General features: G+C 37.2%; 1 protein-coding gene and 1 long non-coding RNA gene across 5 annotated transcripts in view; one reads left to right on the forward strand and one right to left on the reverse strand.

Annotated features, from left to right (window-relative positions):
• The window catches only part of LOC131482060 (uncharacterized), a 149483-nt gene that overhangs the window by 90292 nt on the left and 35586 nt on the right, over positions 1-23605 (forward strand). The window lies entirely within an intron of this gene.
• EYA4 (EYA transcriptional coactivator and phosphatase 4) overlaps positions 1-23605 on the reverse strand; it is a 279788-nt gene that overhangs the window by 61045 nt on the left and 195138 nt on the right. For all 4 annotated transcript variants that reach the window (XM_004587245.3, XM_004587244.3, XM_058673473.1 and 1 more), the window contains exon 4: positions 5629-5753. In XM_004587245.3, coding sequence (XP_004587302.3) covers positions 5629-5753 — 125 coding nt within the window. The remainder of the gene's footprint in view (positions 1-5628; positions 5754-23605) is intronic.

Here is a 23605-nt window from a genome sequence, read left to right on the forward strand (position 1 = left end):
AGAGAGATCAGGAAGGTTACAATTTATAACACTGCAGGAAAGCAATAAGTATTGCCTACTGGTTTTAATAATCAGCACGGCAAAGAATTTATGTCTGTCTGATTCAATATATTCACTCCTAAAGCTGTGAGTACCAAGTGTCTTTCATTTCCAACTACCCATGAAATATTTAATTTTGTAAAATAATTTTTGCAGGCAATTTATGACTTTCATACTAAAGAAAAATCTGAAAAGAGCAGTAGGCACTTCTACTGCACAAATGAAGAGAGTCAAATACAAACACATCTCGTGTGAATCAACCTCTATCATATCCTAAACTTGGAAAGATTCTTCAAAATATCAAAAAGTTCAAAAATATCAATTCCAAATATAGAAAACACAATAACAAATTTTATCAGATTATGTTATTTTCATAACTCTATTTTTTTTGAAGTATCTGTCTAATATCCACATGGACTCCAATATTCCTGCCACTACCAGGCATCCACCTCGAAAGCTTTATGGTACTCATTACTTTCTTGTCTACATCACTCTGCTTGACTCTCAGTCCCTGGATGGACAGTAGAACACTTTTTAGGTCCTAAGTTCCTATGCTGTGGCACATGATCTGGTATATAATAAGAACTTGATCTATTTCTAATTACGTGAAAATTGACATTTTTTTTTCAATCTTGTCTTCTAAGCATACCCAACAGACGTAATAAGCACTTTGGTACATGAAGTGAAGTTAATCATCGATTGTTAGAACATTAAGCAAATTAGCATCTGGAATCACCCATATTTTGAAATATATTTTCATATGATATGTACGCATGCTTATTTGCCTACACACACTTCATACATACAACAGGCATTAGTGCCAAACCTTATGCAAACAGATGGCCAATTTTTGTATATTCCATGAGTTAACAATTGTGTATTTTTTAAAACTTTGTAAATGGCTGAAGACTATCAAAAGAATATTTTATGTAAATTATTATGAAATTCAAATTTTGATGTTCCGATTCATTTTATTTAATCACAGCTACAATTCATTTGTTTAGATATTATCTTTTGACCAAAATTAATTTTTCTAACACAGATCATATGAACCACAAATCTAGCTATAGATTTATTAGCAAAGTGATGGGTGCATTTATTCTATTTTCAAATTTAACATTTTCATAATCTTAGACATGATAAAAATTTGAAAGGGACGCCTAAGGACCAATATAAATCTGGAAGTGCAAATGTGTAATTAGGATTCAGGGGAAGAAACATTTTAAAAGTCTTTAGGGAATAAGGCATCCTAGTTAACTAGCACCAAGGTAGTCATGATGAGATCATTAAGTGACACAATCAACTTTTACTTAAAAAGCTCATATAATCAAAATGATTTTTTTCAACATTTCTATACTAGTAGTAATGAAAATGTACTTGACATTTTCTACTAGAAATCTGCTTTCTTTGGCTCAGCTTACTCATTTCTAAAGACAAAGGAGTTTGTTGTCTGACCTAACACTGGACAGCCTTTTAACATGATGCATATTTTGAGAATTTTGAGAAAACGTCTGCTGTATTGTTGAGTTATTAGATAAAAGAAAAAGAATAAGAATATTCTTGAGTGTACAAAAAGTAATGGAAAACTACTTGCAGACAGTATCTTTCTGAAGACAAAAGCCTTAAATTTCAGGGAATTTTCTTTATCTTCCTGCAGAATGGAACTGGAGCTCAGAGAGATTAAGCAAGTTGCTCAATGTGTAACAGTAAGAAATGAAGTACCAAGATCTAAATCCCTGGTGTCCTGGACCTAAAGTCCACAGGACACAAGTCTATGTAAGTCATTTAGCAAAAAGCACACTTAAAGAATGGAATTTAAAGATGTTTAAAACTAAGATTACAGAAACAATGGCAAGGAGCATGACTGAGTGCTTTTCATTCATTGGTCACATAGTCTAATTTGCACTGATTTGTATGGTTCACCCTGCTGAGTTGGCTCTAAATGTTTCCTTGAAATATGTATGCATTTCTGACAGTTCTGGGTTTTTTTTTAAATCCTAAAGTTGGGTGGTTTCATACTAGAATAATGGACTTATTTAACCTTTTAACTTTGAAAGCATATTTATATTTGATTTAAGGCAAAATTTGCTTTGTAAACTTTTTTTTCTATAAGTATGCATAAATATGCATGACACCCATAGTTCAAAGATGTAAAGATGCCTAATTTATAATTTTAAGTATATTGTTTCATTGCAGATACTTCTTAAGTGACAGGGTATTGGCTATTGGTATTTCTTTAAGTACTTTTGGATATTTATCAAAGCTTGCAAAATAGTACATATCCAATTGGCATACTAAGAATTTCATAAGTGAAAGAATTCTGTGGGTTTTGAAGGTGACTGAGTCTTCATCAGTAGCTAGCAAACAAATATGTGCACTTACTATGAAAAAATCTAAGGAAGAATACCATCAAACTAAGTAAGAAATCTAAGATTAGGATATTAACTGATGAGAAAAATATAGTCAACTGTTCCCTATTAATAAGGCAAAGGCATTTTCATTTCTCCTGTTTTCTATAGAACTAACCACAGAGAAAGGAAGCAAACATAACACAGCAATAGGCAGCAAACCAGAGGAGCAAATCAACACACTCAAACACATGCAGTGTACCATCATCATCTCTCATACTTGTTGCAGAAGAGGGTGTGTTGCAACTCAGCAGCCAGTCTGCTGTATTTAAAACAGTTATGTTGTCCCCTGAGAACAGGAATGGTATATGAGTTCATTGTCTTGATGCCTTCTGAGTGTACAAGAACTAATCTACAATAACTGTACCCATTTCTGACCTTTCAGCCCAATCTCTAAACGCAAAAGTCATTTACATTTTAGTTTGTCAACTTCGTTTTAGTTCAGTTAAACATATGTACATAATAATTAGTGGAACATGAAAGTGTGGTATCAGAGTACTTCATTTTTTTAAAATCTGATTATCTGGCAAATAATTTAAGGTTTAAATGTACATGTCAAATGCATTATACATTTGAAACTTCATAATTTATTAGCTGAAATTAAAGATGCATTTTTAGAGACAAGTGAATATTATAAACAGGAAAGTGTTAATCTACAAAGGGTTCACTGTAAAATATTATTAAATACAGGTAAGTTGCAATGCACATAACTTTACAAAGAAAGTTTTAGACTGCACAGTTAAATTAAATTAGATAGAAAGAGGTGTATCAATTTTAGATTTATTTAAATTTTAAAAGAAAATATGATGTGGCAAATGCTGATATCTGTTAAGGCCAGAAGTTTATATATTTAAAAAAATAATCTAATTGATTAGATACACACTTCAACATTATTGTGTCCAATTTATAGATCATATATGAATATTTATATATTACCACAAGGATATTATAAAGTTCATGAAAACAGAATTAAAAGATATGTTCTAAAAATCTAAGCATATGTGGGCCATTTAAAAAGTTCATGGGAATGTATATTATTTTAAAAATGCATATTTTGAAATCTTTTGCATCAGAACTTATCTTTCAGGGCATGATATGGTAGCCTAGTGGCTAAATCTTAGCTTTGTATGTGTTGGGATCCCAAATGGGTGCTATTTCGTGTCCTGGCTGCTCCACTTTCCATCCAGCTCCTGCTTGGGGCCTGGGAAAGCAGTGGAGGATGGTCCAGGGCTTTGGGGCTCTGCACACATGTGGGAGATCCAGAAGAATCTTCTGGCTCTTGGCTTCAGACTGACTTGATTCTGGCCATTGCAGCCATTTGGGGAATGACTCAGCAGACAGACGAGCTTTCTGGCTTTCCTTCTCTCTACAAATCTGACTTTCCAATTTAAAAAGCAGATAAATAAATCTTACACACACAAAAAAAACATAGTGGGTGTTGGGTCTATGATCCCCAGGGGTGGTGTGTGGGGTCCAGAGGGGCCTGGGTCTCCTGGCCCAAAACTTTGGGTCTGCCTGTACAGTGGTGCTGGATCCATGAGTTGCAGGGGTAGAGGGCCCAGCAGGGTCTGGGTCTCTTGGACCAGGTCATGGAGCCCACCTATAGGTCCTCCTCAGTGTAGAGGATGGCGTGCTGGATGGCAGGCCATGGTGCACATGAAGGATATGGTAGCCCATGGGAGTCTGCAGAGGACATCTGGTACCATAGCAGAGAATGGATAACAGAACATATGAGCGACTACCTCAGCCAAACAATGACAACAAATATCTAATCAACTGGAGAATCTAACATTGATAGTGTCAGTCAGTGGACATTCGAAGGATTCCTCATCCATAGACTGTCACGCTCAACAGCATTTTGGAACTGCCGCATTTACAAGGGCAGAATCCCCAGGGAATGTACCACATTGTGACCCTGGGTTGATGTTGGGTGGCCTTTTTCATCCTTGTATACTGGGATGGTTGGGAGGCTGCTTATGGCCTCTCCTCCTATCTCCCCACTCCCCTTAGAAATGGGAAGAAGAAATAGAAAGTTTGGAAACAATGATCAGACCCACCTCTGCCTAATCCTAGATCCTTCCCATCCTGATTGACTTAAACAAAACTTTATCTTTCAAGAAATTATATATATATTTATCTTTTTTCTAATTTATGTGAAAATTAAAGCGAGAAAGAAAGACAGGATGATAGAGTATTATCTGCTGGGTCACTCCCCAGTTGACCTCACCAGTTACTGTGGACCAGATTGAGGCCTGAGCTGGAGATTAATTCTGGGTCTCCACATTGATTCAGACAGCAAATGACTGGACCATCTTCTGTCACTCTCCAGGGTGCACAATAGCAGGATAATGGAATCATGAGTCAAGCTGGGGCCTGAACTCAGGCATTCTGATTCAAGATGCAGGCATCGCAAACAACACATCAACTATTGTGCCAAACACCCACCTTGAAAACTTCTTTTAATTCCTTTTTTTCTCCATGAACTTTGTGAAGTACTTTTGTATTCTGATGCAAAAATTCGAGTTTATTTATGATAAGTGGGAAACATTGTATGAAAGTAGTAAGTAAAATGCTTAAAATAACAGCTATTATTGTTACCACATGCTGTAGAAAAATTATGGGCTGGTCAAATGGAAAACTATCTAGAAAAGATAAAAAATCTTTTATAGATAAGTATTATTCTCTGAAAAGAAAATGCAGTAGATAAGAATATATTTGTATTTACAAAACTATTCTTAGGAAAATTTGAGATAAAACTTTCTAATGATTCAAAATAAATCGGAAGTGATGTATATATATGTGTGTGTGTCATATATTACATACACGAGTGCATATATGTAACAACATTATTGTATATATATGTAATATCAGTATGTTCACAATTTTAATATTTTTGGAATGATTATAGTGGTAAATACTGAAAGAAAGCCTCATTAAAGGCCCTCAAAATGTTGCTCAGGACTACCTCTTCTCTTTGAATTTCCCTGACTATAGCAAAGGCATATCAATGTTAAGTAAATCAATGCAACAACAGATAATATTTAAACAAGGTAGTTCTTGGATGTAACACTCACTGTTGTTCTGATGAAGAGATATCAATTATTAACAGATCCTTAAAATGCAGAATTACAACAAACACTTTGACATGCCACTCTGAGTATCTCTGGGGTGATACACTTACCTCCTGTGCCATTTGTTGTGACTGAGGTGCTGCTGAGACTAGATTTGTCCAGTTTGGAGCCACCAGGGGCATCACCAGCTCCAACAAGACTGTGCGGACTTGCTAGGTCCTGCATTTCCATAGACCTGTTAGAGCAGGAAGCAGGAAAGCAAAAGTAAACATCTCAACAATTATTTATTAAATTAATAAATCACATGTGTGATATCACAAGCCTAAGGACTGGAATCAGCAGCTACAAACAAACAAAAGCAAATACAGTTAGACCTCAAGGTCTGTTTGTGTTTGTAGTCCTACAACTATTCCACATATAATGCTTTAAGGAAGAAGGACTCTGCCATTTGGCAGCTTTAAGTGGTTATGGATACTCTGTTCCTAAATGGATCGCTTCCACTATAAAAAACACTTCTGCTATAAAATAACTCCCCAAATTTCACATGTCCACTGTCAATGAGAAAGAAATCAGCAGTCAGAAACATATTCCAAACCAGAGCACAAACTTCTAGCTGACCTTGCTGACATGGGGGCGGAGAGCGAATGGGGGAAAGGGAAGAATGGAGGATGAAACTGAACCCTGTGCCTGAGAGCTGGAATTGTAAAACTTTTCATATCCATTCAGAAACAGAAGTCTCTTACTTACTGTTTGGGTACGACAGCATGCTAGAAATGAGACCCTAAAGAAAGTAAAGATTCTTAGAAGGCTGACTGATCCTCTTCTGAAAAGACAACAACAAAAGAAGAAACACAGAATGGTCCAAAGAAGCTATGCGCTTTTATGAATGAAAGGAAACACACAAGATAAGAAACTGAGTGAATTTGTTGTCAGTGACCTAACTACAAAAATCACTGACAGATGTTCAGCTGACAGAAAGGATACCCGATAAAAGCACATCTATAGGAAGCAAGGAAGAATAACTTACACACCTATACATGTAAATATAAAAGAAAAGAGTATACCGAGGCAAGAAACAAATCCATTGAAACATGGTAAAGTGACAGCAACAGCATGGCAAGATGATGGGATGAAGTTACACTTCTCAAAATTTGTTTCAGTACATTGTGTCTGGTTAAACTTGAATAATGGATAAGTTTAAGATGCATAAGATAACCCTTACTATCTTTTTTTATTTAAAAAATCCCAATAGGATATAACACAAATCCAAGGGAAAAGAAACTGAACTACACACTGATCAAACTGAATAACTTGTAAGAAATGTGGAAGACATAAAGAAAGAATATAGATTGAAAAAAAGAAAACTCATATTGAGACACTGAATTAGACCTAACAGTAATGATAACTGCACTAAATATCAAAGGGCTCAGCATTCCAATGAAAAGCAAAGAAGACTGGATTCCACACACAACATCCAATTTTAGGGGTCTACAATAGAAGCACGTTGACAGTACAGAGCATGCCAGTCCTCCAGCTCTAGGACTGAAGAACTCATTCCTAACATCACCAGGATGGTTACTAATGTCAGCTCTTCCCTGAATTTCTTTCCAGGATTTACTCTCAACCAAAAATAGCCACTCTGCCAAAGACCACACTCTTTCTGGAAGCTGGTCTTATCTACTAATTTATGGATGCAGGAGAATAAAGACATCACCTCCTTGCCCCACGAGTCAATCTAGTCTAGGGCTCCCCAAAGAGATCCGTTGAGACCTCTGCAGCAATGGCTGTGCATCAATGTGTCCTGGGTGAACTCTGCTTTAAGTCATCTCCCCATCTTCAGCAGGTATTGAAACTGACAGCACAGCTCACATATTCTGCTGTACTCAGTCTCCATCCATGTCTGCTTTTCGGGAGAGGGAGCCTGCATAAACTGAGGGGAAAGCCTGGAAAATTGCAAGCATTGTGAATTATCAACACAAGAGAGACGTTCACACTACGCTAACAGCACATAAAACAGGCCTCAAGATGAAGCTTAATTGCAACGTAGAAAGAGAGAAGTTAGGGGCAGATGTGTGGCACAGCAGCTATTACAGTGTGACTTCGAATGTTCACATGCACACCCTTGGGGAAAGTTGATGGCTCAAGTATCTGGATCTCTGTCACCCAAGGAGGAATCATACACTCAGATCTTGGTTGGCAGCTTCTCCTGCCCTAGATTTGCAGGATGTGGGGGAGTAAGCCAGTAATGTCAGACCAATCTCTCTCTTGCATCCTTTCAAATAAATAAATCAGTAGATAAATAAATAGATACATATGTAATTTTGAAAAGAACAAAAACAGAAAATTATGAATATATGGTAAAACCAAGTTTGCATGTATAAATTTAAACACATAAAGTAAATCTGACAGGAATAAAAAATAAAGCAGGAAAGTTCATGATCATGGTTGAAGCTTTTATAACATGCTTTACATAACAACCAATAAATAAAAATGGAATAAAAAGACATGTGAGAAATAAATTTGCATACCATTATCATTAGTGTTTAATAGCTAAAAATTATCAGACTTGCTTACAGACTAAATAGCATTTTCAAGTGCACTGTCACCAAAAGTTACCAAAAGGATTATATGCTAGATAATAAACTGGTACATTTTAAACTGAAATATAACACAAATGTAATATGACTGTAGTGAATGATTTAGAAAGCAAAGATAATTATGTAAAAGTAACTAATACCTAAATCATATATAATATATAATTTTCAGCATTTGAAAAGTAAACATTACATTTCTAAATACTCATAGAAATCACAATTATATATAAATAATATTTAGTATGAAATAACAAAGAAAACACATCATGTCAAAAGTTGTGACCTATAAATCAGATATCATTTACAAAGAACTTAATATGTCCAAGTAGCTATATTACAACAGAAGAGTTTAAAATCTTTCCAGCCTATACAAAATTGTACCACATAATTCAAAATTCAAAATAAAAATGTATTTTAAAAAATCTTTGATCCTGGGCCTGGCGGCGTGGCCTAGCGGATAAAGTCCTCGCCTTGAACGCCCCGGGATCCCATAGGGGCGCCGGTTCTAATCCCGGCAGCTCCACTTCCCATCCAGCTCCCTGCTTGTGGCCTGGGAAAGCAGTCGAGGACGGCCCAAAGCTTTGGGACCCTGCACCCGCATGGGAGACCCAGAAGAGGTTCCTGGTTCTCGGCTTCAGATTGGCGTGCACCGGCCCGTTGCGGCTCACTTGGGGAGTGAATCATCGGATGGAAGATCTTCTTCTCTGTCTCTCCTCCTCTCTCTGTATATCTGACTTTGTAATAAAAATAAATAAATCTTTAAAAAAAAAATCTTTGATCCAATTTTCCACCTCAAGCATCTAGAAAGAGAAAAGTAATTTAGAGAAGATTAAGTAGAACAGAACAATAAACAGCAGAACTCACTGAAAAAGGAAAATCCATGGACAATATAGTCAATTTAATAAATTTAGAAGATAATCTAAATTTATAATTTAAATTAATAATGATATTAAGATGATCGTAACAGAATACCATGAACAAACATATGCGAACAAATTCAACAGATGAAATGAATGAATGATAAATTTTTAAAATTTGACCTAATAGTAGCAGAAAATCTAGAAAAATTCTAAAAACTAAATTGGAATGTATAACTAAACATTTTTCATAAAAGAAAAGTGCAGGATCACATGACTACATTAATGAAAAGTAATGACAATCTTTTACAAGTTCAGGGGAAAAAACAGAGGAAACGCTTTCATTCCCTGGTAGGAGGATAGAATTACCCTGATCCAAAAACTGACAAAGATAATTTCAAAAAGAAAATTATGAATCATTATTTCTTATAAACATATGTGGAAAAAAATCTAACAAAATATTCTCAGATCAAATCTATGAATAAAAAGAAAAATACATCATGACAGTGTATGGTTTATGTTAGAAATGTAAAACTAACCTGACATTTAGAAATCAATGTAATTCAATATATTAACAGAATATTATTTCTGTGGGTACGAAAAAGTATGTGCCAACATCTATCATCCATTCTTGATGAAAAATATTCTTGGCAAATATTTTCCTTCCATCTGATAAAAACAATCCTGAAAAATCTATAGCTTCTATCAGATTTAATGTTGAAATGTTGAATTCTTTCAGAACCATGGCAAACAGCTCTGCTTTTCTTATTGACATTTTACTGGCAATTATAGCCAGTTCAGGCAAAAGTCAATATACAAGGTGAGGTTTAGAAGCAAAAACAAAAACAAAAACAAAAACAAACAAAAAACCTGATTCACTGGTGACAAAGCTGCTTATTTTTTTAAATTATGAGAAATTCATTTAAACAACCCAATCAACCAGAACTGATGAATAAAATCAGCATTTGCATGTACAAGGCATTTGACAAGTGCCGAATAAAAACAGGAACTAAAAATATCAGATGCATATCAATGGCTCTTCAGTTAAGCAAGGATTATCAAAACAGTGCTTGCTGAGGACCCTGGGAATCAGGGGATTCACAGTTCAACTCAACTCTAGGAATGAACTCAAGGACCAGACTCTTGATTTAACTGACAGAAAAAATGACTTAAACTCCTCAGAGGGGAAATAAAACAGTACTAATATGCGTCAGTCTCTAACGATACAGTCTTGTGCTGTTACCAATGGGGATGGGTCTAAGAGATGTATTATTGGGAGGTTTCACTGTTGAGTGAAGCTGACAGAGTGTACTTAATCTAAGCCTATTACCATGCCACTAGGTAGTATAATCCTCAGGGACTGTGGGATCATATGCTATCCATTGTTTAAAAAAAGTCATCATTACATGCATAACCATAACACTAAGAGTATTACAAATATTTTGAAATACCATGAAATAGGAGAATGTGACTCAGTGGGGACAAAACATAATAAAAGTGATCCAGCTTTGGAAATTGATAAACAAGGATTTAAAAACTAATGTGCATTTATTAAAAATTATAAAGAAAAATCACATACATAGTATATGCCTCTAAACAGTACATATACGAATGTGCATGCATGTATATGTACACAAAACAGTCTATATATATATATACAAAGAGAGAGAAAGAGAGAGAGATGTAAGTATGTAAGATGGGAACTTGTAGAACAAAAAGGTCAGAAGACGGTGCAATGGATGAATTGGCTAAGTCTCCACTGGCATCCCACATGGGTGTCAGTTTGTGTGCTGGCTACTCCACTTCCCACCCAGCTCCCTGCTTATGGCCTGGGAAAACAGTGAACAATGGCCCAAAACCTTGGGACCCTGCACCTGCATGGGAAACCAGGAAGAAGCTCCTGGCTCCTGACTCCTGGTTTCTGATTGGCCCGACTCTGGTCACTGCAGTCATCTGAGAATTGAACCAGCAGATGGAAGATCTTTCTGTCTCCCCTTTCCTCTGTCAATCTTCCTTGCCAATGAAAAATAAATATTTTAAAAAACAAAAAAGTTCAAAAACAGGAATTCAAAAAGTTTGTGGAAAATGAAATTAAAATAATGCACACTTCCATTAACATGCAGAAGCCCCCTTGTATACAGAACATGGAAAAAATTGAAAGCTTTTAAGAATGATGAGATAAAATTTCTAGAATAAAGACTAAGATACATTTCATATGTAATTTTCTTGAGTGGAACTAACAGAAGATTGGACATGACAAAAGAAAAGATCACTAAACAACAATGACCAATAAAAATAAGCCAAATTGTAGCATGGAGACAAAAAAAATGATGGGGAAATATTGAATCTACATAATCCATGCAATCTTCTCAGAGAGTAGCAGAGTGACCTGTAGATAATACCAAAATAAGTAATGCTCAGAATCTTTCTTAATCTGAGGAAAAACATCCACCAATACATCACAAATAAAATGTAGATCAAATTAAAGGAAATTAAAAGTAAAACCAGAGCTAACCACATCACAGTCAAATTCTGAAACTAAGAGAAAGCTTTACTGAAGGAGAAGATAAACACTGGGGGATAATAATAAAATCATAACTAATTTGTCAAAGTTCTAAAGTTTGCCTCCTGTTTCATTTTTTCAGAGATGATCAGTTCTATGGCATTACAAGAGCTTATTGAGTAAGAAAAAGTACATCAGTGCATCCCCTGAACCAGTGCGTAAAATGGCCAAGAGCCCCAGAACTCATGATCCAGCTTGGGGTTCTGCTGAGGCTGCTGGCAGGGAGCAGACTTTCTCTGTGGGACTCTGGCTCCCTCGCTGGCCAAGTATGGCTAGGGATGAGCAGAGCCTCCCTGTGCCTCCTTCCTCATCAGCTGCTTTGTGGCCAAACATATCCCCTTCCTCAGTTAATTAGTTTGATTGTCAGAATCTGTTCCTAAAAAGCATGCTTATCACGTTGACACTATGGTAACTGTTACCTCATTTCCTTGTTTAGTATTTTTAGAGGGGCTTTGCCTGGTTGCGTAGGTGACCTGTTATTGACCTGCGCTGTTGAGTTCAATAAAGTGTGCATTGCTTCACTCGCCTTGCATCCCCTGTATCCCGATCTTTTTTGGTGCGGTTGTCATAACTCAGGTCCCAGCCCCTTACAGGGATCATCCACACTCCACATCTTATGATTCACATTCAAGCAATCACTCGGACCACTTCCTGTACCACAAATTTTCTGCTATTTTTCAAATGTTCTGTGATTCTCCCATCACACTTTTAGCCGATATATTCTCGTTCACACATAATAATAATTCCTATAAATCATCTTAGTAAATTTTGAAATAGCTAAGAAATGTTTTCTCGGAAAATATTTGTTTTGGTTACACTATCACATTATTGTCAAATTTTTACTTAGGCATTCTTCTGCAACACTTTGAGCTTTGTTCTAATTTATCATCATTTGGTTCTGGCAAAGCAAAAATACTTTTCATTTATCTTTGAACTTCTATAGCACCCTTCATGTTAAAGAAGCGAGCAAGCAAATAAACAGTCATCAAAATTGGCAGGTTTAAAATTACTTTGGAACCCACTTACCAAATAAAAATAATAAGCTCCTCAAATATGTCTATAATATCTATTTATGGGCCACCTTTACTTATTCAACATTTTGTTGAATCTTATCCACACCATGAAATATATTTTAAAATGCAAGTGTAGAAATCTAAAAATCTAAAAATCGTACTGTGAATTTTATCTTGCTGCACTTCCTAGTTATTTGTACTAACTGTAATAAGATCTTGAGATATTGAGATATAACCTATTAAGCAATAATTCATGAGTGATCAACTGTTTGTGAACATGTGAGATTGTTTAATGCCCTTTTAATTATCATTATTACTACCACCCGTGGGTAATGATGATTTAGTACTTATTGTACTCCCATTAGAACCACAGGGATTACATGCTGGCATTTATTTCTACAGGAAGACATTGGACACTCTTTTACGCCACCCTAGCATCACATCGATGCCTTTGTTACAAGTTTGACAGAACCATAGAGATGAAGATTCAATTTTTTTTCTTTCAACCCATGGAGGACTGAACCTAAGGGAATGTATAATGGAAATGCAGTGGAATTAAGTATGTTCATAGCTAGAAACAGCGAGAAGTATGTCCCCCGTGCATGCAGCACAAGAATGAACTCAGAGCAAAACAGCAGATAATCATCTACATCGTTGGGAGACACCTCAGTGGCAGTATGAGGGACTTCTGCGGGTACATGAAAGACACCTATTGTAAGAATGGAGGGGAGAACAAAGTGGAAAGGAGGGAACATGGGCAGGTGGAGGGGAGTACCCAGTGCCTATTAAACTGTGTTATAAAATAATGAGAAAAAGAAATAAAAAAAAAACCATGCAGGTGCAGAAAGGAATAGGTAAGAATAAAACAGATTATATTTTAATAGATCAAAATCCCGGTGTTGACACAGTAACTCAAATAATTGGCCATTGATTCTTCCTATGCAACAACTGAAACTCAGGAAAAAAATATTGGAAACAACTGTTATTATGACACAGGGTTTGGTCCCCAAGGGAAAAATAATGTGCAATTAGGCCTTGGACAACAAAAGGTATGTTGTCTAATTCTTGAACATTCCAAAGACAGGTATGTCCTTTGGCCTGTTCCTGGGAGATAACCTCCAAGGCCCTGGGATATCTTGCCTCATAAGAGTGTCTTTGTTTATCTGGAGCCTTGGTCCAAGCCAGTAGTGGATACTAACAATATGATTCTGGGTGGGGGATTTTGAGCCACACAGTACTGGTACTGAAGTCAGTAGTCAAGGTCAGCCATGTGGATGGTCAAGATATTCTTATGTAACTGACCCCCAAAAGACACCTGGACACCAAGGCTGGGGTGAGCTTCTTGGCTGGCACTCTTTTGAACATATTGTCACATGTTATTGCTGGAAGAAATGCCTGCTCTTTGGACAGCTACCCTGGCAGAAGACAACAGGCAACCGATGCCTTCTTTCTCCTGGCCTCCGGTCTGTATTTTTCCTCTGACATATTAATTTTTATCCTTTCTCTCTAATCAATTGTAATCTCAAATCCAGCTGCTTTTCTGAGTTCTGGAAATCTTTCTGGCAAATGATTAAAAACTGAAGGTGGTCTTGGGGAACCCTCCATGATAGCTCTGCAATTATTGATGCAGAATTCTGCTGAGAGGCATCAAAAACTAGGCTTTCACGTAAGCCAAGAATAGCTATCTTACAGAGTTGATGAGACAGAGAAAGGAGTTTGAAAAGGTTGAGGTGGGAAGAAGTTATAATATGGATAATCTCATGATGGAGACCTGTGTGAAGAAATCTCTTACATTCTACGAAGTTAAGAAGGAAACTGGAAGCTTAAAAATTCTGACAAGTTACACAAGATCTGAATGATGCTAGTAGTCAATTAGTTCTAGCCGATATAAGTCTAAAGTTTTCCTTAAGTGCAGTGTAACTCAGAGTTGCCCGACAAAGTCTCAAAAAACACCAAGCTGATTTGAACAGAACATGATACACATTTTAACAGAAGAAAGAATCCTCAAGCCCTAAACAATGTGAAGTCCACAATCCAATCCAAAGTTGCTAAATAGTAACTACATTACAGAAATAGTGGAAACGATAGATGATGCAAATAAAATAGAACTTCTAAAAACACTATAAATTTCGGTAGCAGGCAGTGAGAAACAGAAATTCAAGCAAGGGAGGGAGGGAGAGAGGAAAGGAGACAGAGAGAGAGAATATTGTTCTCCTGGTTCTATTCCAAACAGCCACAACAGACGGGACAAGGCTTTCCATGTTGGTGGCGCGGACCTAAGTACATGCACCAGCATCTTCTAATGCATATTCAGGAGTGCATGCTAGCACATCCATAAGCTCACATTAACAGGGAGCTGGAGTTGGACTTGGACTTGAAAATGAAGATTAAACTTGAACCCAAGGCAACCAGATATGTATTGCAGGTATTCCCAGAAGCATCATACCAGTGAAAACTTTCCATCCCAAAATAAAAATTTCTAAGAGATTTATTTTAATTTGAAAAGTCAATTTGTTTACAGAGACAGAAGGGGATACATAGAGAAGGTCTAACATCTGTTGGTTCACTCCCCAAATTGCTGCAATGGCCAAAACTGTGCTAATCTGAAACAGGGAGCCAGCAGCCTCCTCTGAGTCTCCCACATGTACGCAGGGCCTTGGGGACTTGTACCATCATTTGCTGTTTTTCCAGATCATAAGTAGGGAGTTTGGATCAGAAAGGACCAGTCGGAACATGAACTGGCTGATCGGAAACCAAAAATCAAAAGCTTCCTCTGGGGGCTCCCATGTGATTGCAGGGGCCAAAGGACTTGAATCATCCTCTGCTACCTTCCCAGGCCATAAGCAGGGAGCTGAATTGGAAACAGAGCAACTGGGTCATGAACCAGCACTCATATGAGAAAGTGGCATTTTGCAGGTGGAAGCTGAGCCTACTATGCCTTGGTGCCACCCTCATCCAGGTTCTTTCTATCACACATTGTCCGTACTTCATGTTTAAGTTGCATTTTTGCTGAAACCACAACCTGGGTACATATCACAGCAACAAAATATTGTAAACAGTTTTCAAAAACTACTAAAATTCATAGCAGCCAAAAATATCCTTGCCAAACTATGCTATTTAAAGGTGATCCTCTATTTTTTTCCAACTGTCTGTTTCATCCCCTTTTTAGTGGTCCTTACACCATAATATCAGGTCCATGTCCATCTTTCTGGAAAATACAGAAATAAATGAACTTACCTATAAACACAAAACCACACACACAAGGAAAGAATCACAAAACACATGCAAACCACATGCAATATTTTCTTGGTTCTTTTCTGCAATTTTTCTATGATATACTTGGCATTTATTTTTAACTGAACTAATCTTCTTAAACCAAAGTGAAGAATAAGACTTACATTTATGTACTTTTTAGAATCTACTCTAATTCCAAAACCATGATTCACCCTGCAGAGGACCCAGTAATGAGTCATGGCTCTGTTTATTTATAGACTGACTCCATCAGTTGCTTATGACCCAAGAAATGCAAAAGCATCACAGACTATCAGACACCTCTTCCATGCCAGATTTCCCTCTCTGCATAGACAGCAACTTGTCATATTTTCAGATCTATCAAGTAAATAAATTTTCATTTTTTCCCATCTGAATGAATGTTAACGAAAAGTTTAAGTATTTGCTTTGTTCTTGATTCCCTTTCCTATATAATACAAATCTCGATTCTCTATAAACGGAAATAAAGGAAGAACAGTGTCAGTTTCTATTCATATAATTACAATGTAAGACTCCATTAGGACATGGATTGTTTTTATTTTCTTTATTGCTTGTTTTCCTTACTCCTAGAATAGTGCAGTGTGCTAAGTGGGCACTGGTGAATGACTAGTGCAACAAGATTAGAAAAAACTGTACATGAAATGACGAGATACTTGAAGTCACATGCAATCTAATTAGCAAAACACTGCTCAAGCATTTACTTTATTCTAGGACAGTTCTAGGAGTACAAAGCATCTTAAGACATTTTTCAGTCTCCTGGTAAAACAACAGGAAGAGTTATGACAGGGAGGCAAATGGTTATTCGTTCACTCAGGTAAACATTAGTGGAGGACTTCATACCTGTTTGAATGTACAATTTGACAGCATGCAAACGAGGGAAAGGGTATGTATATATTTGTGTGTGCGCGCGTGTGTGCACCTTATGTTAGAGTAAAGGACAGAGAGCCAGGGAGAGAGGCTATGGGAGTGTGGGAGTGGAGTGGGAAGAACAGCAGAGGTCAGAGGAGAGCAGACTACATAGGCACAGAAACACACTGTCACGGGGTGGGCGCGGGAGAGGAGGAATGCAAAGAGCACTGTGGCTGATCAGCTGCAAAACATTGGGGTATGTCACTACTGAACACCAGTTCCCCTTTTTCTTGGACAAGTATGGGCCTTGCCAGGCAACAATGCCAGATCATCTGAAGCCAACATATTTTCAGGTTTGCATCCAAGAAGTCCTTGTTACAACCCTAGTCCTGAGTCCAGCACTTCACTGGCAGTAAGGCTATGTGATAAGGCTTCTCTGTCTGCACCACAGTGTCTCTATTACTGATCAGGTAGTGGACAAGTCCATGAAGAGGTCCTCCCCAATTCATTTCCCCACAGTCTGAACTCAAAAATCTTTTTCAGAGGTAAATAAAGATCTTTAAAAAAGTTTAGAAAAGGTGGGCTGGGCACAAACGAGGGAGGTTATTCTTCCTGTTTGCCTGTGATCTCACACTTGTCCCTGAGGCCAGCATGAATGCTTGCAGTGCAAGTGACCCATCTGCCAGGGTGACCTCAGGCTCTGGAGCAACAGCAAATAAAGCCATGGACACACTGTTCTCTGGCCACTTTTACAGTCCTGCCTTTCCAGGGCTTACAGCTCTAGACTTAAGATCTGCAAATCTAACCCTTTCTTCACTCTGCACCAAATATATCTTTCAGATAAAATGTCCATTTCTCACACCTTCAAGAAATGTGAGTAAATATTCCAAGATAACAAAAACATTGCTCTAAATTTTGGCTTTCCAAAGTCCTCCACCACTGGAAAACAAAGAAGTAAACAAAAACTCAATAGAGTATCCAAGTATTACTTGAATAGTATAAGACTCAAGTTTCTTTCAGATCAGTTACAAACCACAGTTGATGAAGCAGGAAATTATTTTCCACTAGCAAGTAGTGGGTAAAGCCCATCAGACCACAATTAAAACATTTAATGTTGTCAATTATACCAAGAACTTTATCAGCTCTTTTTTAAGAAAAAAAAAATCTATGAGTAAAAGTCAAGCATTTTACAGAATAAACAAGTGAAAATATCTGAATACTAGAACACTGAAGTAACAAGAATAAAGTATTGACAAGTTTAAAAATACATGATTACTTTTCAGCCTCTGAAAGAACATTCACCATACTACAATGAAAACTACCATATCATGCTGTAAGCTGAAAGCTGTGTTAAGAACATATGCTGTCCAGGAGCCCTGAGCGGTCTGCAGAAATAGAACAGTAAACTCCCTTTAGGACTAGGGAGAGGAGCTTTCTCCGGTCCTTGCTTAGTTCCAACTTTGGATCCCCACCCTCTCCTGCAATGACTATCAGGGTCACCCCGGACCCCCCCCCAAAAAAAAACAAAATAAAATAAAACAAATAAACAACAACAAAAAATTAGAATAGATAGACAGAGAACAACAAGGAAAGCTTACGACCAGACAGGAAATGGTCAATGGGGACTCACATATACTTTACGAGGTAGGACACGAAAATAAGTTACTCCTAACTGGGGTATTGAAGATTTCTCTGCACACCCCTCCTGAAACTGTTCTGTGCCTCAACTGTTGACATATGCCTTGTTAAAGTTATAAGCCAGTTTGGACTATCCTAAAATCTGCCAAGTCCAGTAAAAATTATGCTTCAATACAATAAACAGCTAAATACAAAAATGAAAATAGACACGAGACAGCTGAATAGTATCCAATAGTCATTTTAAGATATCTAAACTAAAATTGAAATGTCAATGAAGAAGTCACAGGATGTGGTTAAGAACTTGCATTTTCTAACATATTGGTCACTCAATACAATGTCAATTAACCCCATAATGTTGTAAACTGTTATTGATGTTATGTTATGGCTTTTAATTGGTCGGAACGAGATTTTCTGCCAGCTCTGCTTTTCGACCAGAGATGGTCTCCCCAAGAAACTGTTGAATTGATCTGGCCAATAAGATGCTGGACTCTATGCATGGTACATGCTTGCAATGAAAAACAAGACTGGATCTGAACTGTAATACTGCAACAAGGTGGAGTAATCCACCATGGGGGTGGGAGGGTACGGGGAGGGGTTGGGGAAACCTCAGAGCCTATGAAACAATGTCATAAAATAAATGCAATAAAACAACTATTATGAAAATAATAAATATACCCAAATGATAAAAGAGAAAAAAGAGCCATAAATAGATATTAAACTCTAATGATTTGCGTGCTGAGGGGTTCAAGGGTGAAGTGCACCAATGTCTGCAATTTACTTTGAAGTACATCCAAAAACATCAACTAGACTGATGAAGAATACGACAGATGGCCAGATGGACAGATACATGACAAATGCAGATAACACCATGTTTATTGTCAGAACTAGGGTGGAGGGTATGGATATTCATTGGACAATTTGTTGAGATTTTCTGCTGTTTGAAAATTTTTACAATAAAACATTGGAATAAAATGTCGTCCAAAAAGCTCACAATGCATTGCCACGCTCATCCGCAAAGATAGACGCTATTCTGTATTTTGTATCAAATATCTAGGCACAATGATTCTTTGAAAAAGATAAATCAAGGCATGGCTCTAAAAAAAGAAAAAAAAAAGTTAATTTGCCAAAAACAAGTGGCTAACCAAATAAGCAATCGATTACTGAATTAGCTAGTATAGTGATTCCCAAAGTTTACTTGTTTGGATACTCTCTGTACCATTACTTGCAGTTATTAACAATTCATCTGAACTTGACTTGTTATTAAAACTTACAGTCTGCCTGGGCTCAGTATGACTTCTAGTATCTATGAATTTATGTGTGATACAGTAATTATATCTTTCCAATACTCATGATATGCATTATTTAAGTATGTAAACAATAAAAACACATGCTCACGAAAAAGAACATGTTCTGTCAATGCAAACCTCAGTTTTAAACTCATTCTGTATTATTTATCAGTCATGGCAATTTCAGATTGTAATTGGAGGTAACGATATATAGTGGAGGGCTACTATGTGAACTAAATAAGATCACACACATAATAAATGCAGAACTGGGTATACTGTAAATGCTTAATAAATGTTAGCTATTACTGCAACCATTCCAACAACTCCGACACTAAATGACTGGTTAGACTGATAATGTTCTAGCAAGAAAATAAGAAGGCAATTTATTTTGCTCTCAGTTAACCTATACAAATATGAAGCTCCTTATGTATGTCTTCCCTGGAATTTCAATTGTAGAAGAAAATTCATCCATTGACACAGGTAAAGTATAAACGTTCATTCATTAAACGGTCTATCAAACACTTGACTAAGAGCCCTAGTCCAAGTTCGGGCCTCTTTAGCTCCTTTGGTGCATTTAAAGCATTTCAACTACTTCAACCTCCAGTATTCTCTTCTCAGGAAATTCCGATGGTCTTCTTAAACCGTGGATCTCATAGTTATGGTGAAACATATGGCAAATACTTTGAAACTCACATTTTAGACTTTCTAAATGTATACTCTGAAGAGTGCAGTCATTCTGTTTTTGGACACTTTACAGTCTTAATTCATGTTGAGCACAAAATCTCTACATTTTTGCTCCAAGTGATGCTTTAGAGCTCTATTTCCTCTTAGTTACTATGCATGCAGTTTGTCTATGGAATTGAAGGGAACAATTGTTCGTGGGTTCTTCCAAAATGCCACCCTGTTTCACAGAATCCATCTCTTCGCCTGTCCTGTTAGATTTTATTTCTTCTGTTCAATGTATGCTTTCCCAGTGCCACGCCAAGTAGGAACTTTCTTATCATGTCTAACGCTCTCATAACAAACATTATGAGTAGGCCATTGCCAAGTACATGTTCTAAGAGGGCACTAGAAGTAAAACTGAAGCTTTATATCACCTCTTAGTAAATGGTGATTAGTGAATGCTAGTACAATCATTTGGTCTATTTTTCTGCTTTCTCCTGATAGATACATCAAAAGCTTTGGGGACAATGTTGTTGAATTCCATGTGGTCTTCATGTAATGAATCTATTTTTCTTCCTTGCTCCTACTACTATTTTGGTATGTTTCAGATTAGAGAACTTATGCTGGGCACCTATTATTAATGTCTAATCATCAAAAAAATTCATTTCAAAACAAGTAGTTCACAAATTCTTTTTCCTGTAGTTTATTTTGTCATGTGAAGAATGCATTGCAGAAATAGTTTTAGACACAACTGATCATAAAACATACATAAGAAATATGCCTCATTAGCTTATGTGGTATGGGAATTTGGAGTATAAATTTAAGTCTGTGATCTGCTACCTTGAAAAAGTGAATGAATTTGTGTGGATGTTTTTCCACATATCTTCCTGGGTTTGCTCAGCTCACTAATAGCATCAGGACTCTTTCACAGACCAGGGTCCTGTACTCCGTTCCTGTTTCTGCCAACACATTCTGTATCTTTATGAGGTTACTCAACCCATTCACTTTGAGTGCAAGGAAGTTAGCACCTGCCATGGGGGATCAGAATGTGAAATGTGATGAGAGGGCCCTGTGATAAGTGCCTGACTTTAGTAAACAGAAATTAAACCCCCGAGAAACAGAAAAAAATGCACGCGCACACACACACACACACACACATACACAACAGTATTGTGTGGCCTGTAATACATGCTTACCTCCTCAGAAAGCAATATTTGTGGCTGCGTAATTCATGTAACATCAGTGTCTGAACAGGTCACGGAACTTCTGCACTGACCCATTCTAGGACACTATAATATGATCATCTTAATGAAAAAGGAAAGTCAACAGCCGTCTTAATGATAGGGACTGGTGGCCTATTTCTCAGCTGGTGTGATAGTTCACGGAGCAGATCCAACACAATGCAACACCCTCCAAACTAGCAGAAGCCCAGCACTCTGATCTGTGCCAAAGAGCAAGATGAGAAATGAGGCTGGTATAAATATTCAATTGGGAAGTTATGGCCAATCTCTCTGCACTGTGTGTTCGCTGCAATTCAAAACTGCTCCACCTGGTGCCTTCTGGCTCCCTCGTGTCTAGCAGGGGCTGGCAGCTGGAAGGCAGGCTGCGCCTTGGGGATCTTTTAATTTGCTGTAACACTGGTGGGGCAACAGGAGGGATGACAATGCATACATATGCTGGGGTTCAATTACAGAGCTGCCCTTTTCCCTTGTGTGACTGCAGAGAATTCAATGGATTGATTTGATGAGTTCCCTTAGGAAATGATGAGTGATGTGCAAATATTTATGGTGCAGATGCCATAAAGTGGGTCCTCACTAAGACTGTCTTGGTAAAATTTTAAGCACACTGAATAGTCTGTTAGTATCATGTGCAATTTTTTTCAGTTGTTTCTCAAAATAAAATCATTCTGTATTGCATACCTGGGAAATACAGATGGCAGCCCATAAAATTCTGAAATAAGCTGCTGTTTAGCCTGTAAAACGCAGGATAAGAGCAGCTTTGAGATCACTGTCCCATGAATTTCACTGCCCAAATGAGTTTTAAATATTGCATAAATTTAGGTGCTTTCCAGCCATGACCATTTAAAGGGGACACACAATATTCTGCATTTAAGTCTTGAACAGTTCTTAAACACTTCACAAAAGTACTGACACTGCAATCCTTTCTTTACAGTAAAATGTCATAGAGCATTAGCCTGTGTATGTTGTCTGTGCTGAAGAGGGAGCATGAGTTTTATATTCCATTTGTTCTAAAGCAAAATTTGCCAAATAAAAGAATAACATTGCTGGAGGAATTTTAATGAGAGGCAATTGTGCTATTTCTACAGTGTTTGTTGATTTTAAGGCAACATGATCTATTAAACAAGATCAGTCAGTGCTATTTAATAAATGTTCCATTCTGACATAACCATCATAAACTGAAAATGCATCTATTGAATATCATTGCTTATCTTAATCTAACTTAAACATACCCATAATACTTACACAGCATCAGTCTGTAGTTGGGCAGATACTCTAATGCAAAATCTATTTTACAATAAAGTGTTGACTATCTCATGTAATTTACTGACTACTGCACTGAAGGTGAAGAGCAATAGTTTCATAACTGTGTTTTTGCATCATCACAAATTTGAAAAACTGTTAAGCTGAACTACCTATTTCAGGATACTTCAAAAGTCCCTGGGAACAAACACAGTTTATTGGGAGTTTACTTTGCTAAGTTCATAATATGTTAAAAAAAATCCATACTACTAAAAAAGAATTTCAAGATTTGAAACAAACCTCCTGGGAAGGTAGATTTGCTTGATCATCTACCTAATGAAAACAACATTATCTTGTTTCAACTTTGTCCTTCCATGTCACAGCTTCCCTAGAATGGACAATTCTCCCAGCTGGGCTGGGAACAATCATCACCTCAATGGAATTATATCTCTGCTTTAAATCCTCTAAAATGTTCCCATCCTTCTTAGCAATATCCAATACTTACGAGGACCAAATTCCAAATGGTGCCCAAGGTTTTCCTTCCTTCCTTGAGATACTAACGCTCCCTTGTCTCAACTCTTAGGTGACCTGCCCTCTGCCTTATTCCAGGAGTCCTAATCTACTCCGTTGCATCTTTCTTCCTGTTTTGCTCACCTTAAAACTTGTCCAATGTGCTTCTGGGTTAGGACCTCTCCATTGCTGTGCCGTATTCCTGGAAGGCAATTCCCATAGCCCAGCTCTGTGGCTAGATGTGTGTGTGTGTGTGTGTGTGTGTGTGTGCGTGAGAGAGAGAGAGAGAGAGAGAGAGAGAGAATCTATTTTTGCTAAAACACTGACTATACAGATTCATTCCCTTCTCTCCCTACATAAAACA

This window comes from Ochotona princeps, chromosome 1, assembly GCF_030435755.1.
Source record: "Ochotona princeps isolate mOchPri1 chromosome 1, mOchPri1.hap1, whole genome shotgun sequence".
Taxonomy (NCBI): domain Eukaryota; kingdom Metazoa; phylum Chordata; class Mammalia; order Lagomorpha; family Ochotonidae; genus Ochotona; species Ochotona princeps.